Below are 14,493 nucleotides of genomic sequence, written 5' to 3' on the forward strand. Positions count from 1 at the left end.
CCAGTCCCCGGAAATGAGGCCCACTGGCAGCATGGATGATGGCCGCCGGGGGTTGCTGCACTCCACCCAGCCCGTACGACTCGAACGGCCTGCCACGGCTGCGGTGCCACCAGCGGCCGCAGCCATACCACCGCCATTGCACGCTGCGCCGCTGCCAGCCGTCGCCGCAATGGCGCTCAACGACGACGCTCCTGCCGCCGACTGCCTGGATGGACGAGCACGCGACACAGGGAGACGCGCAAGCTTTGGCTGACATGGCTCATGTGGCATTGCGCTATTCCTATGTTGGGCATGAGAAAACACTAACGGGCGCCTCCTCCGGCCCAGTCCGCCACCACGAAGCTAATTCCAGCTCACTACCAACAGTGGACGCGTTTCAGCCTGCCTCAGGACGCTCCCCTTCCACTGTCGCCGGCAGTGGGGATCGAGGCCTTCATATAGCAGGCCCTCTAGCTACACACCATGTCTTCTCGAGCGCAGCCGGCTTTGACCGCGCAGAACGAACAACTAGCGGCGCGCCATTGAGCTGACGAGCGTTGGAACTTGGATCACAAATTCACACCAGCCTGTTACCAGGCCTTCTCGGAACGCGCGGTGCAGAATCGTGCTCGCTGCGCCGACAACCTTCTTCGCACCATCCCGGCGGTGGCGAATCTTCGCTTGTTCCTTCTGATGTTTTTCGAACAATCGAGACAGAAACTGGCAGTGGATTCCTTCTTGGCATTGCCTTCCATTCTGGGCAACGGACGCGGCAGAGCGCTCATGGGATCTCTGATTGGGAAAGGCGACTCATCTCCGGCCAATCGACCCTGCGCAACCTTCGACCCACGATCCTAGTCGCGATTCAATCTTTCCTGGGCGGCACGTTGTTCAACGATATAGTGTTGTATCGACGCAATGTTCAAACTTCAGCACACCACATTTTGCGACCCCAGATTTGTGGAATGCGCGCCTCACAACATTGGTGCGCAAGAACTCTCGCTGCACCTACGTGAAATAAGGTTGATCTAGCTCAAGCGCCTGCTTCGCTACTCTCACCAACCACAACTGCAGCAGACTAACTCCTACTGTTCATTATGGGCTGTCGCCATCTCCCAGTGTACACTAGGCAAATTCGCAGGGGGTTTAACTGCTGAAGAGCCGCCCTCTTGCTCGAGCACTTCGTATCCTCCGTCGCGTGGCTCTGTCGAACACTTCTACTCCAACCTTCTTACCACTCGTTTAGGGAACAGTTCTATCCTCGACTACTTTTCGTATCCTTATTTCATATACCCACCATGCAGATCTCACGCTCTTTGTTGCTTGCGCTCGCTAGCGCCTTCGCTGCCTACGCGCAAGTTCAGTCCACTGGACCGAATGCCTTCACGAACACGGCATACAACGCCGTAGCTGGCCAGACCCTGACACTCACATGGTAAATGACGGGGAAGGCATCATGCATCCGCGGCGCCAGCTGACTGGGTGTAGGACTCCAAGTACCGAGGGCACCGTCTCGCTCATCCTCCGCACAGGCGCCAACAATGACTTGGACACTGTTGAAACCATTGCGTCGAACATCCCCAACAGCGGTACTTACGACTGGACCATCCCCGAAAGTGCTGTTCGTGGTAGCAACTACGTAAGTAGCATCGCTAGATTGGATCACTATGCAGAGGCATGTTTGGGATACATGCTTACCTTGCACCTGTCTTCTAGGCCATCGAAATTCAGAGCGACTCGGACACATCTGTGACCAACTACACTCCCCAATTCGTGCTCGAGAGCGACAACGTCGGTCCTATCCCTACCGAAGGTAGCTCTACTTCGGCCCCAATCTCATCCTCCGTGTCCACTGCCGCGAGCTCCTCCGCCAGCGAGACCGCGAGCGAGACCACGACCGGAACTGAGACCTCTGAGACCTCTGAGACCTCCTCGGCGACTACCGGTATGTGCGATGTCCTAATTATACCAGAAGTGAAACTAACATTCTGTGTGCGCAGGATCTACTAACAGCAGGACTACCGGCACTGCTGCCCCTACCTCGAGCAACGGTGATCTCCAGGCCACCCAATCGACAACATCCGACTCCGGTGCTGGAGCTCGTGCAACTGCCATGGTCGGCATGCTCGGTGCTGTCGCACTCGGTGCATTGGCTTTGTAAGATGGGAGCCTAAGCAGATTGAGAGGTGAAGCGGTGATGCGCAGAAGAAGCCCACATGTAATGCGTGAAGAGCGGATGTAATTCGAGATACCTTGTACAGTTTGCGCGAGAATCTTCAGGCCTTTGCAAGGTCGATTGATCAGGGCGCTTTTTAAATCGACAGAACTGCTACTTTGAGCAGGAAATCTTTGGGCTTTGCTTTGAGAATGTCGATGAACAGAGTCAGACTCTTCTTACGAGTTGAGGTGAGGTCTGTAGTCGTGTTCTGACATTCGTGTTCCGGGATGTTTTGCGTCACTGTGACCCACTCTGCACATGCATGTGCTGCATATGTGGTGAGACGTGTTACGCATTGGTGTCTCCCATGTCCATGCGTCTTGATGCACGAGGAGAACAACTTCTACCTCTACGTATACGGACATGCGGTAGCAAAATGGCAACGCATGTGACGCGTGCTTTTTGCACTCATATGTCTGATCGTTGTGCTAGATCTGTCTTAGTTACCTGTCTGCGATCCTCCGTCAGAAGCGGCCTGGTCATGCTTGAAAGTTATCGAGGACAGTCGTCGAGGGCGGTGAACTTCGCTCGCTTGCTTAGGCGTCTGCTGAAATAATCGCAAGTGGCTGGTGCATTCACGGTCGCTATACATCGTAGCAATCGTGACTAGCTTGCGCAGATCTTCACGGCAGCTCCAGCGCCGATGTGGGTAGACTGCACTGGAAGCCATTTGATGCAGTATTGCAATGGTCTGATAAAGGTTGCTGCCGAACGATCTTCCTGCTTATTAACCTCCAAGGTGACCAACGAGCACAATTGATTCTGAGGTGAGAGACGAGTCTGATTCTGGCTATTGTGCGAGGGCACACCCGTACGGTTTCTCGCATGCGTGGATGGTGGAGCTGGCGGTCCGAAGAGTCGCGGAAGGTGATGCTGCCAAGCGCGAGCCGTTCTCAGTGACATCTTTGCCGACCAATCCTCGCGCCGAACTACTGAAGTATAGAACTCATTCTTTGCGACGTGAGAAGCAGCTGTAGCAGCAGTGAGGTGCAGCGATCCGTCACCGTCGCAGGGCATTGACGTCGTCGCTGTCCTCTCCGCTCCGCCTCGGCCAGGATCCGCCCCCGACCAGGGCAGCGCCTTGTTTCACGAAGCACCTCCAGGCGTCAGCTCCCTACACCCACTGCCGCTTGTTGACCACCGTCTTATCCGCGAGCGAGCGCCGTGCGTGCAAGATGCCCTTTGTCGACGTTGTCCGCGCGCTCTACGACTACGCTGCGCAGAGTGCCGAAGAGCTCGAAATCAAGGATGGCGATCTACTCTTGGTGCTCGACAAGAGCGAGGATGATGACTGGTGGAAGTGCAAGAAGAAGGCCTCATCCGACGAAGACGACGAACCGGAAGGCCTGGTGCCGAACAACTACGTTGAGGAGGTGCGGCCTATCGCTCAGGCCAAAGCACTCTACGACTATGCACAACAGACGGACGAGGAGCTAAGCTTCAAGGAGGATACGCGCCTCAATATATACGATGAGACAGACCCGGACTGGACGCTGGTGGGCCACAATGGCAATTACGGCTTTGCTCCCGCCATCTATATTGAACGTCTGGATGCTGCCTCGACTTCAGCTCCTGCTCCAGCTCCACCGTCCCCAGCAGCTGCGCCGCAACCACGAGCCCTGGCGCCACCTCCGATGCCAACGCGTCCTGTTGCTGACGATGGACCCATTCCCGGTGAGGCCGATTACGTCCCACCGTCCTCGGAGCCCTCGGCCAGCAATCCAGCTGCAGCGCTCGCGGGAATTATAGCACAAAGGACAGGAGGCAACCCGACTTCTCCGCCCGCAGATCGTTCACTCGCCTCTCCGCCGCTGCCTCAGCGATCGCAACTGACTCCCGATGAAAGCGACGAAGAAGCTGCGCCCTCACTGCCCCGTCGACCACCCTCACAGACTATTGCACCAGCGTCTCCTTCGTCCCCTGTTCCGCTCCAGACACAATATGCAACGCGTCTCTCGCCCGAGCCTTCCGGGGCACAGCCATCACCGTCATACAACAGAGCCGGTTCTGCATCACATGATGATTATGGGGACGAAGCGTTGTCGCCACGAGGTTTCCACTTGTACAATATTCATGAAATGGTGTCACACATGGGCAAAAATAAGAAGATGCCTACCACACTCGGCATCAACCCTGCCAAGGGCATCATCATGATAAGTCCCGAAAAGAGCAGAGATGGACCAAGCAAGGAGTGGACAGCAGAAAAGCTTACGCATTACAGCATCGAGGGCAAACATGTGTTTGTAGAACTCGTGAGGCCGAGCAGGAGCATTGATTTTCACGCGGGAGCCAAGGATACTGCACAGGAGATAGTTGCTGCGCTCGGGGAAATGGCTGGCGCGGTACGACAAGAGGGTCTGCGGGAAGTTCTAGCAGCCAGTGCTGGGACAGGACTATCGGGCCTCAAAAAAGGACAAATGCTCTATGAATTCATGGCCCAGGGAGACGATGAGGTGACCGTAGCCGCTGGAGATGAGGTCGTGATTCTGGACGATGTCAAAAGTGAGGAGTGGTGGATGGTCCGACGAATGAAGAACGGCAAGCAAGGTGTCGTGCCGTCCTCGTACGTGGAAGTGACAGGAATCATCTCGCAAGGACCAGAGGCAATCACCGGTCTAGACGCAGCACGAAGTACTGTGGAACAGAATCGATTGGAAGAGGAACGACTCACAAAGGAAGCAGCACGGAAGAGCAAGAAACGCGAGAGTGAGGTCATTCCGCCCGAGAGGAATAGCAGTCTAGCAGGCGACACACGACGTACATCAATGCGTGGAGCCGACAAACGAGGTTCAAAAGATCAGCCGAAGGCGAAGCCAAACCAGAGTCGAGTCCGGACATGGACAGATCGCAGCGGCACGTTCAAAGTTGAGGCAGAGTTCATTGGCTTGCGCGAAGGGAAGATCCACCTGCACAAGCTGAATGGCGTTAAAATTGCTGTTCCGGTTGCGAAGATGGCTGTCGAGGACCTGGAGTATGTTGAGCGTGCCACAGGGGCAAGCCTGGACGAGGATAAACCGCTTTCTGACATCAAACGCCGGAGCACGCAGAGGCAAGCTAATGGCTCTCGATCTGCGGCAGGGGCCAGTGTGCAGAAGAAATCAGACTATGATTGGTTTGACTTCTTTCTGCAATGCGGCGTCGACCCGCACATCTGTGAGCGTTACGCGGGCTCCTTCTCCCGGGACAACATGGGCCCAGAGATTCTTCCTGAGGTCAATCAACAATTACTGCGGACGTTAGGACTCAAAGAAGGCGACATCCTTAGGGTGATGAAGTTCTTGGACAACAAATACTACAGACATGCTGATGGAGGACCCTCTGCAACGCAAGAGGATGGTGCTGCCGGAGGATTGTTTGCCGGTCCCGGTGGAGTCCTCAAGAACAACACGCGCAAGGGAAGACCTGCGCCAGCAGTCCAGACCAATGATGTGGTCGACGAAAGCGCGTTCAAGGCAAAGGTCGACAGTCCAGGTGTGAAGACTCCGTTGGCAGATGCAAAATCGACATCTGCTACTGGTGGCCAATCCACAAATGGCTTTGATGATGACGCGTGGGATGTGAAGCCTCCGCGGGCACAGACACCAACTAAAGCTGCTCCTGCTGCCAAACCTGCTGCGTCTACGCCAGAGCCACCCAAGCCTCTAATAAACGACGACATTGCTTCCTTATCTATATCTGCGCCACCATTGCAGCCAACACCGGCCTCTCAGCCCTCGCCTACACCGCCAGCTCAACAGCCTACCCAGACAGCACCGTCTGCAGCGCCAGTCGCGAATCAAGCCATTTTCGACAAAATTGCTGCTTTGGCACCCGCGAACCGCCAATTGCAGTCACAGCCGACAGGGTATCAACAGCCACTGCAGACAGGATATCAGCCGCAGCAGCAATTGCAACCGCAGCAGACAGCATTACCACGACAACGTCCTGCAGCTCCTCAGCAGCAAACCGGCCCGGGCACGATTGGATTGCCGCCACCTCCTCGCGCGGCCTCAGCGCCTGGATTCCCGCCTCAAATTCAATCCTCGTTCGGTCCACCGCCGCTACAGGCGCAGCTGACTGGTTATCAGCCTCAACAAATGATGCCACAAATGTCCCCGCCTGGTCCAGGCATGCAACAACAATTTCAGCAGATGCAGCCGCAGCACACCTCTTTCCAACCGCAAGCGTACAATCCGAACTACCAGCAGCAGGGCGGTATTCAGTCCCTACAGCAGAACTATCCAGCAATGCAACCACAGCCTACAGGATTTCAACCACAAAACCAATATGGCCAGCAACAAGCTCAGCAGTACGGGATGGGTCAACCCAACTACCAGCAACAACTTGTCAACGGAACTCAGACTGGGTCACCTTTTGCCGATCCACCACGACAGCCCTTTCAACCCGTTCCATCAGGTCTATCTAACTCTTTTACCGCACAGCAGACTGGATTCCAGCCTGCATTCAATCTGTCCCAGCCCACTGGTATGAACGGCTTTGGTGCTCAGCCAACGCAGCCTGCGCCGCAATTGCCTCCTCAACAAACAGGGGGCGTCTTTGGACCATCGCAGCCACTTTCAGTGCCGGCAGCTCCCCTTGTACCCCAGAAGACTGGCCCGCCACCTCCAGTACGCTTCGGTGTGCAGCCTGGTACGAAACCTTTAATGCCGCAGCCCACCGGCAGAGCCAATCTGGCGAAAGCGAGTAAGTTTGTCCCGATACAATGAGCTCACCACGAGCATATGCTGACCGTTGTACAGCTCCGCAAAATCCATTCGGGTTCTGAGCATCCATCTGAAGTGTAAATTTTTGTAAGATGTGAAAGAGCATCAGGATGCCTCCCTGTATATAGTGTAATAGGTTCGCTACAATAAATGCAAATCACGACGGCTGTCAGAGCCATCTATCATGATATGTATTCACGACTCGGCAGCAGCTGCTGTGCTGTAGCGGTTTTTGCGGCTCGGCCCGTGCACTAAGCGAGCTCAAAATGACGAACGACTGGTGATGAATTTCATGTCAGTGAACCTGCGTGTTCGGTGAGCTTGTGTTCACAACGCCTCTCTGCAATGCTGCAATGTCGGACATACAACTCTACCTCCTCGAGGTGGACAAGAACAAGGCCGAGGCTCAGGCAATAGCAGCCGGAAGCGCCGAGAAACTTGAGCAGAAACAACTCAAACTCATCAATCTCATCACCAGTCTTGAGGAGTATATCAACAACAAGGACGATGGCGCTCTCCGTGCCAAGTCAGTCGCATATATTGCGGATGTCCTCGAGAAAGTACCCCCTAAGGTCTTCTCACTTCAAGAACGTCGCTTGCTCACTGATTTTGTTCTCGGAAGGATCGCAAGTGATCTCGAGGGCATTGGCGCTTCTGCAAGGGTGCTCCTGGCGCTCGAATCGCTGGGCAAATGGGACGTAGATACTGCGCAGAAGGTGATGCGTACGTTCATGGATCATACACATCCGTTGCGACAGTTCAAACTACAGACCGAACGATATCCCATAATTCGACTTATCGACCGCTTGCTAGCCAATTATCGATCCGGCATGAAACAACTACATGAAGACGACCCCGAGTTTATGCCAGGATTCATCTCCTACTTTGAAGGCGAGAAGGATCCCAGAAACCTCATGATCGTCTTCTCGCTTCTGCAAGTACCGATGGCGGAGTGGGACATTCACGCCTACGCACATGACATGTTCGATGCAGTCTTCAATTACTTTCCGATCACGTTCAAGCCACCGCCCGATGACCCTTATGGCATTACAGCTCAGGACCTCAAGGATCGGCTTCGCGATTGTATCGCTGCCAACTCGGACTTTTCGCCATATGCTTTCCCTGCGCTACTGGACAAGTTGGATTCGACATCAATGAACACAAAACGTGATGTACTTCATACATTACAGGCTTGTTCTGTGACCTACTCGGCAAACACTGTCAACCTCTATTCGGTAACTCTTTGGGACGCCCTCAAGTTTGAGATCATCAATGTGCAAGAAGAGGATCTGGCCGAGGAGGCTCTGAAGGTTTTGGCACTCATCGCAGCCAAGCTCGCGCCAATCGACAATGCTCTTAGTGCTTATTTGAAACCTATCGTCAAGGAATGCAATGAGCATCTGGAGGACGCACCCACAAAGCAGTCTCAAGGCGCTGGACGGATCATTTTGGCCATAGCCAGGACGAATCCTACCGTGGCCGACAAAGTGACCAAAGGAATACTGCCTGTTTTGTTCTCTCTATACGGGTCCTCGACATCCATTGCGAAACGACGTGGCTTGTTGGAGGTATATAACAGTCTGGTACAAGCACATGCCGATCTGCAGGCTTCGGGACACGAGGTCTCTGTAGAGGGCCTCCAGGCTTTCCTTGATCAAGCAATGACTGCCATGCTGCATGCCCTTGCACGAGCCCCAAAACCGGAAGTTTCGTTCCGTCTAACTGCCATGAATGGTCTCATACAATTGATCAGCGCGAGAAAAGTCCTCTCTCCGGAACAATTGGGCCTGGCCGTAAGTGCTGTGCACGATGTTGTTCTGCATGAACAGATCGAAGGGCACGGGAACATCAGAGCAGAAGCCATCGCTGCATTGGTAGAAATCGCTGCTGCCGCACCCGATGCAATACGTGACCAAACAGTACCAGCATTCATGGTTGAGATGCCCGATGATGCCCCAGATCGGGCGACGTATCGAAGCGCATTGGAAGCCTTCGCTCAATTAAGTCATGAGCAACAAATCTTTGATACCGTGGTCTTGCGACTCAAGAACAAGCTTAAGGCTGCGCAGTCCCGACCAGAATCGAAGGAGCAAGCGTCGGACTTACTACTGGCCATTCTGTACTGCTTCACGAACGGAAGTCCAATGAAGGAAGAGAGTGGTAGCATCAGAAGTGACTACTACACGGACTACGCCGAGTATATGATCCAGCGTCTGAGGGACGCTTCAGCCCTTGACGCGGAAACCTCTACAGCCGCCATCGTTGGACGTTTGACGAACCACATTCTCCGCCAGCAGACGCCCCATTTCCAAGCGACAGTATACAATAAAGATCTGGAGTGGCTGTCGCCAGCCAAAGCATCCGAGCCGGACGATGCGACCAAGCGTGTTCGCGACTACGCACCTTTTGCGCTCTACTATTACGCTGCTGTTCGACCGGAGATCATAGACCCCCAGGACGTTATGACCACTCTACAGACACAGGCGGCGTTACTGTTGAATGGCGAGCCGGATCTCGTAATTCGCGCGTCCGTGATACGGCACCTATCACTTTTGATCAACAAGTTCTTGGAGCCCAAAACATTGGAATCGTCGCTACAACTCGGAGGAATTGATGTCGAGGCTTTACTTTCAGATCATACTAACATTACAAAGAGTAGCATATCGTTCGCCGTTCTGAGAGCAATGATGGTGCAGGGCAAATGTGGAGCGCTGACTTCACGATATATCGAGGCCCTTCTACGCACGCTTCCTGAAGCCAACAAGGCTTTCGCCCGGAACTTTGTACTTCTGCTCTCACCGGACGACATCCTTTCGAAGGAGAACCACTGCATCATATCTGGTCTATACAAACAGCGAGCATTCAGCCAACTCGTGAAGCCGATCAATGATTGTGTACGAGCTGCGGAAGCATCGGCCAAGATTAACTATCTTATTGCGATGTCTGGAATTCTCCAGTGGCTTCCATACTCAGTGATCGAGTCATCACTAGGAGACTTGATGCCGGCTCTGCTCCAGTGCATGGATTTGAAAGATGCTGGCGATCAAACTGTCAAGTACTCAACACTGGTCATCTTCGAATCTGTGCTGATGCACGACCCTGCGATAGTAGCAGAGCATGCTCGCTCACTGATCAACCGCCTGCTAGATGCAACGCATGGCTCTCCGAATGAAGCCAAAGTCCGGGCGAAGGCGTTGAGATGCTTGACACTGGTCCCTAAGCAGCTGAAACGCGAGGCAGTTGTTCCGTATCGTCGACCTGTGGTCAAGAAGCTCCTCTCCTGCCTCGATGATGGTAAGCGGAATGTCCGGATGGAGGCGGTGAGATGTAGAAGTGCTTGGCTTGCTTTAGATGAAGGGACAGACGAAGAAGAGTGATCTGAACACGAATGTGCAGCATGTAGACAGCACTATAAAGATGCATTGCGTAGAGCATTCTTTTGCGAAGATCAGACTTCTGCATTTGGTCTCAAGTGCCTTGAACAATCCATCTTGCTACAGTCTATGGTACCTGATCTGCTGATCGCATTGCTGCGTGTGTAGCATGTCTTGACCCGAACTGAGGATGTCCGGGGTTACGTGAAGAGTCGGGTGGATCAGCTGCGCAACATCGAGTGATCGGATTTTAGGTTTCAGTCGGACCTGGTAGCATTGACATTGGCACAGCATGGATTTAAATCATCCAACTCCTTCACCACGACGCATTCGTGGCCACGAGACGCTGATCCACGACCCGAAACTCTTGAGCCTCCAGTAAACACACGCACAGCCCACGCGGCGGGCTCGAGTCCGGCGCGGGACAGCACCTCGCATCTTCCGGCCACAAGCCCACTATCATGTGAAGAGCGGTACAGAGAATAGGAGATTAACGGCTTTTTCTTTTGGAGCAAGAGAACAGGGACACTCGGACAAAACGGCCAGTAGCGCCTCGCCTTCAACGCCCTTGTTTTGTCCCGCAAGCAATCAGCAGAGACATGGCAGCGGCCGAAGCAGCAGCCGACATGCTCAGTTCGCAGGACACGCGCCGGAATCGAGCGGTACGGGATTCGGGCGAGTCCTCTGCGGATGAGCAAACTGCAATCTACAGGAACACAGCGATCCGCTATGGCACGACAACGGGCGCGGCGGCAAGTAGTGAGGATGCTCAGGAGAATAGCAGAAACCACACTGGCGGGCCAGACTCTCACACGATGAACAATGGCTCAGTCAGGTCACGAGCTCGTCGTTCAGATGGTGCTGCGGGCGGTTCAGCACAATTACAGGACCCGAGCGTTGGAGCAGCTCAGCAGGCTGGCGAGAGCTGGTGGAAGACGTTGGTTGATAAGTACGGTAGTGTCGAGCTCGAAAACAAAGGCAGTGTTGCTCGAGATCACCTCGCTCTAGAACGCACTTTCCTGGCCTGGTTGAGAACTTCTCTATCGTTTGCGTCTATCGGTATTGCTGTCGCGCAACTCTTTCGACTCAACACTGCCATTCAACCTGGATCCGACGTCAACGGGACGACTACGAGGTTGAGATCTGTGGGGAAACCGCTCGGTGCAACGTTCTTGGGCATTTGTAAGTTTTATTTGCAGTTGCACCTCGACCATGTGTATGCTGATGGGCTCTCCTAGCCATTCTGATTCTCCTACTGGGCTTCCATCGCTACTTCGAAAGCCAGCACTACGTGATTCGCGGCAAGTTTCCTGCTTCGCGAGGAACGATCATCATAGTGTCCGCCGTCGCTACAGCCCTGATAGTAGCAAGTCTGGTCGTCGTGTTAGCCATTGCACCCAAGGCATTCGAGACGTGAGACAGACGTCTACTACGGGCAATGATGGCTTTACAGACAGTATCAGCGCCAACCCCATGCCTCACATCGTCGGGCTCAACGGCAAGCTCATTCACATCCCCTCGAACACCTGATGATCGTTTTGAGGTCTATGGCACTCCTCCTGACAAGTCAATCATGGAGCGAATCAACACCATTGCAGACTTCATCACCGTTCAAGAGCAATGTGCCGCCGAACTACATACTCGCCTCGCCCAGCTGACTCAACGAGTTACCGAACTTGCTTGCAAGCTTCAGGACGTAAACTCAGCTCCAAACACGTACGCTCTGCCTAGATCATTGGCAAACGCGAGCGTTCTCTACGCACCTCAATTCGGCGTCCCCACGACAAAAACGAGGTGTCAAAATCTTGCACGACAAAGAGGGATGGCGAAGCTAGATATCCCATGCTATGTTCCTCCTCGACCGCACCGAGCAAGAGCTGTAGCACAACAAGCCTGATGAACAACGATCGTATGAGCAGGAACTGCAGTCGCGAGGCCTTCTGGGTTCGAGATCAGCACACGCCTGGAACGATATTCCTATGGGCCCGGAACTGCGTGTTTGCAGCCCGCAGAGTGATCGAGTTGGCAGGATCGGTGGTATTGCCATTCCGTGGATGATCAGGAGGATTTGGTTCTTCAGCCCCAAATGACACTCCCATGGTTAACGGCCTAGGGAGATGTTGATGGGAGACGACATCAGTGGGTGCCATGGAGCCGCTGCCAGAGGTTACCGGAGGTGTTCTTTTCCATCGTTATTGAAGGCGCTAATACACCCTTGATGCCTTGGTTGGAATCTTGTTTAATGCATGACTGGTGGAGGTTTCAATGGCGTTTCGCACACAGGACGTCGCGGGCCTGGTTGGATTTATGGCGCATGGCCAATTTTCGCAATCCGTTTCGATATAACTACGGGCGCGAGAGATCGTATAGCCCTTTTAAATCTCAGCTCTGGAAAGCATCATTGAGATAGTCAACAAACAAATCGCGTATGCGAGCTTTGCTCAAGCTGTGTTGACGATTCAACCCAATGAATTGCCTGCGCAGTCGTTGTAACTGTGGGACTGATGGGGAGTTCATTGGCAAGCTGATTACCAACTCCGTGTCAGGGACTTGTAGTTCACCGCCACCTTCTCCAACATGGTCTTGTTGCCAGTTAGTAATCAGCGAGATCACATCCGAGGTGGTTTTGTCGAGCTCATAGAGATATCCTTGCTCGGCCGCTGGCTTTAGCACCGTCGCGGCATTTGGCCGCACGACCTTTGCTTTCCCATCCGACCCGATTAGTGCTTCCCAGATTGCATCATATGGCAGCTCGGCATCCTCGAAAGGGATAGTGAACAGGGGAGCATCCCATCTGCTCATGCCGTTTGGCTCTTCGTAACGAAAAACCAAGTTCTCGAAGACTTCTGGTGCGTAGCCTCCAGTCGAATCCTTGAGTGCCTGGTCATTGAGCTCACGACATTTATCTGCCGGTGTTCCTACGTGAATCACGCAATTCGTCGTTTGTACGGCTTTGGCTTCGCAGTAGAGTTGATAGCGGAAGCCTTTGATATAGTTCATTGCATCGGCTACGACGATGTTATCGCGTGTCAGGATGCGCTTGATGGCTGACGACAGAGTCGCGCGAGCATCCTTCTCGGATCGTGCAGCAGCGTAGACATCTCGAGTAAGTCCCAGGCTGTCGTCATTGACATGGTGGATTTTCAGGCGCTTGACTCTTGGCTCGCTGGATTCGGATATTTTTCGATTGAAAACTTCAATGAGCTGCTGGCTGCGATATGTTTTGCCGCTGGACGGATAGCCAGACAAGAGGATGAGCTGCACGCGCGGATGTTAGTGAACACACTCCCCAAGTCGTCGATGTGGTGGACGTGCCGGCATTGTGCTGTCGGATATGGTCGATCGTGAGCGTGAGTCGATAGGAGCGATAATGTCCGCGTGCCGGCTAATCGTGGTTCATGGCTGCCTCGGGGACAAGTCGCCGCGACTCGGAGGCCAAAGCTTGCTTCGTCACTGCTTTGATTGCCTTCTTGCTGCTGCAGCTGCCTCGTTTCGGGTGCTGTTGCCCGTGGGGAAAGAAGGCATGTTGCTTCCAGCGTCTGTGACATCCTCGCGCCCGCCTGCATATATGGCACACTAGACCGCGGCAACTGAAGGCGCCAGAGAAATGCCTGCAAAATACTCTCCCTCTTCCACACACTTGCACTTGCTTCCTCCCAACTCTCCCCCAGTATAACATCGACAAACGTGTTCCCGTCGCAGCCAGGCTATCCTCTCTTCTGGACTAGATCGATCACGTCGCTACAATCCTGCCCCGGCATCTACAATTTCGAGCAAGTGCCTCGGCGGCTCTTCCGCAACTGCGAGACGGCACAACTGACCCCCACAAGAGCCTCTTGACACGCCTGTGCTACCTCTTCCGTCCACCTTGCTTCCAAGAACTTGTTCTCTCCCTCCAAAACCGCATTCGAAACAAGCGGTTGTCTGCGGCTGCCGCTTTGAGAAACAACCGGCTGTATCCAAACTCTGTCTTCGGAGCTCCCACGGATCAGCACACTACAGCTATAGATTGGGCCAGTTTCTCCACGTCGTCCTCGGCATCTAGCATCGTATCGCCTTCGACGCCGTTGATCCAGGGTGCTATTTCACCGCACAGACAGACGTTCGAGAAGTCGTACTGTCGCACCTCTCATAAAGACTGTTGGAGGGCAGAGTGATGGAATCGCGGCAACACAGGCACGCCCACCAGCGACCTCCGTTCCCACAGCACACCTCACAA

General features: G+C 54.0%; 5 protein-coding genes across 5 annotated transcripts; 4 read left to right on the top strand and 1 right to left on the bottom strand.

Annotated features, from left to right (window-relative positions):
- Nucleotides 1-1,277: 1,277 nt before the first annotated feature.
- RHO25_000475 (uncharacterized protein) lies at nucleotides 1,278-2,140 on the top strand (the record flags this gene model as incomplete). The annotated part of the gene is made up of 4 exons (XM_023593087.2): nucleotides 1,278-1,414; nucleotides 1,468-1,618; nucleotides 1,696-1,924; nucleotides 1,980-2,140. The coding sequence occupies 4 exons, from the start codon at nucleotides 1,278-1,280 to the stop codon at nucleotides 2,138-2,140; spliced, it is 678 nt and encodes a 225-aa protein (XP_023459517.1).
- Nucleotides 2,141-3,372: 1,232 nt separating this feature from the next.
- RHO25_000476 (uncharacterized protein) lies at nucleotides 3,373-6,962 on the top strand (the record flags this gene model as incomplete). Its single annotated transcript, XM_023593088.2, has 2 exons — nucleotides 3,373-6,880; nucleotides 6,937-6,962. The coding sequence occupies 2 exons, from the start codon at nucleotides 3,373-3,375 to the stop codon at nucleotides 6,960-6,962; spliced, it is 3,534 nt and encodes a 1,177-aa protein (XP_023459514.1).
- Nucleotides 6,963-7,253: 291 nt separating this feature from the next.
- Nucleotides 7,254-10,277, top strand: RHO25_000477 (uncharacterized protein; the record flags this gene model as incomplete). The annotated part of the gene is made up of 1 exon (XM_023593089.2): nucleotides 7,254-10,277. The coding sequence occupies one exon, from the start codon at nucleotides 7,254-7,256 to the stop codon at nucleotides 10,275-10,277; it is 3,024 nt and encodes a 1,007-aa protein (XP_023459515.1).
- A 596-nt stretch (nucleotides 10,278-10,873) lies between these two features.
- RHO25_000478 (uncharacterized protein) lies at nucleotides 10,874-11,691 on the top strand (the record flags this gene model as incomplete). The annotated part of the gene is made up of 2 exons (XM_023593090.2): nucleotides 10,874-11,456; nucleotides 11,513-11,691. The coding sequence occupies 2 exons, from the start codon at nucleotides 10,874-10,876 to the stop codon at nucleotides 11,689-11,691; spliced, it is 762 nt and encodes a 253-aa protein (XP_023459512.1).
- A 965-nt stretch (nucleotides 11,692-12,656) lies between these two features.
- Nucleotides 12,657-13,595, bottom strand: RHO25_000479 (uncharacterized protein; the record flags this gene model as incomplete). Its single annotated transcript, XM_023593091.2, has 2 exons — nucleotides 12,657-13,532; nucleotides 13,590-13,595. 2 exons carry the CDS (start codon nucleotides 13,593-13,595, stop codon nucleotides 12,657-12,659), a joined length of 882 nt encoding a protein of 293 aa, XP_023459513.1.
- Between the last annotated feature and the right edge of the window lie 898 nt (nucleotides 13,596-14,493).

The sequence above is a fragment of the Cercospora beticola genome, chromosome 1, assembly GCF_033473495.1.
Source record: "Cercospora beticola chromosome 1, complete sequence".
Classification (NCBI taxonomy): Eukaryota; Fungi; Ascomycota; class Dothideomycetes; order Mycosphaerellales; family Mycosphaerellaceae; genus Cercospora; species Cercospora beticola.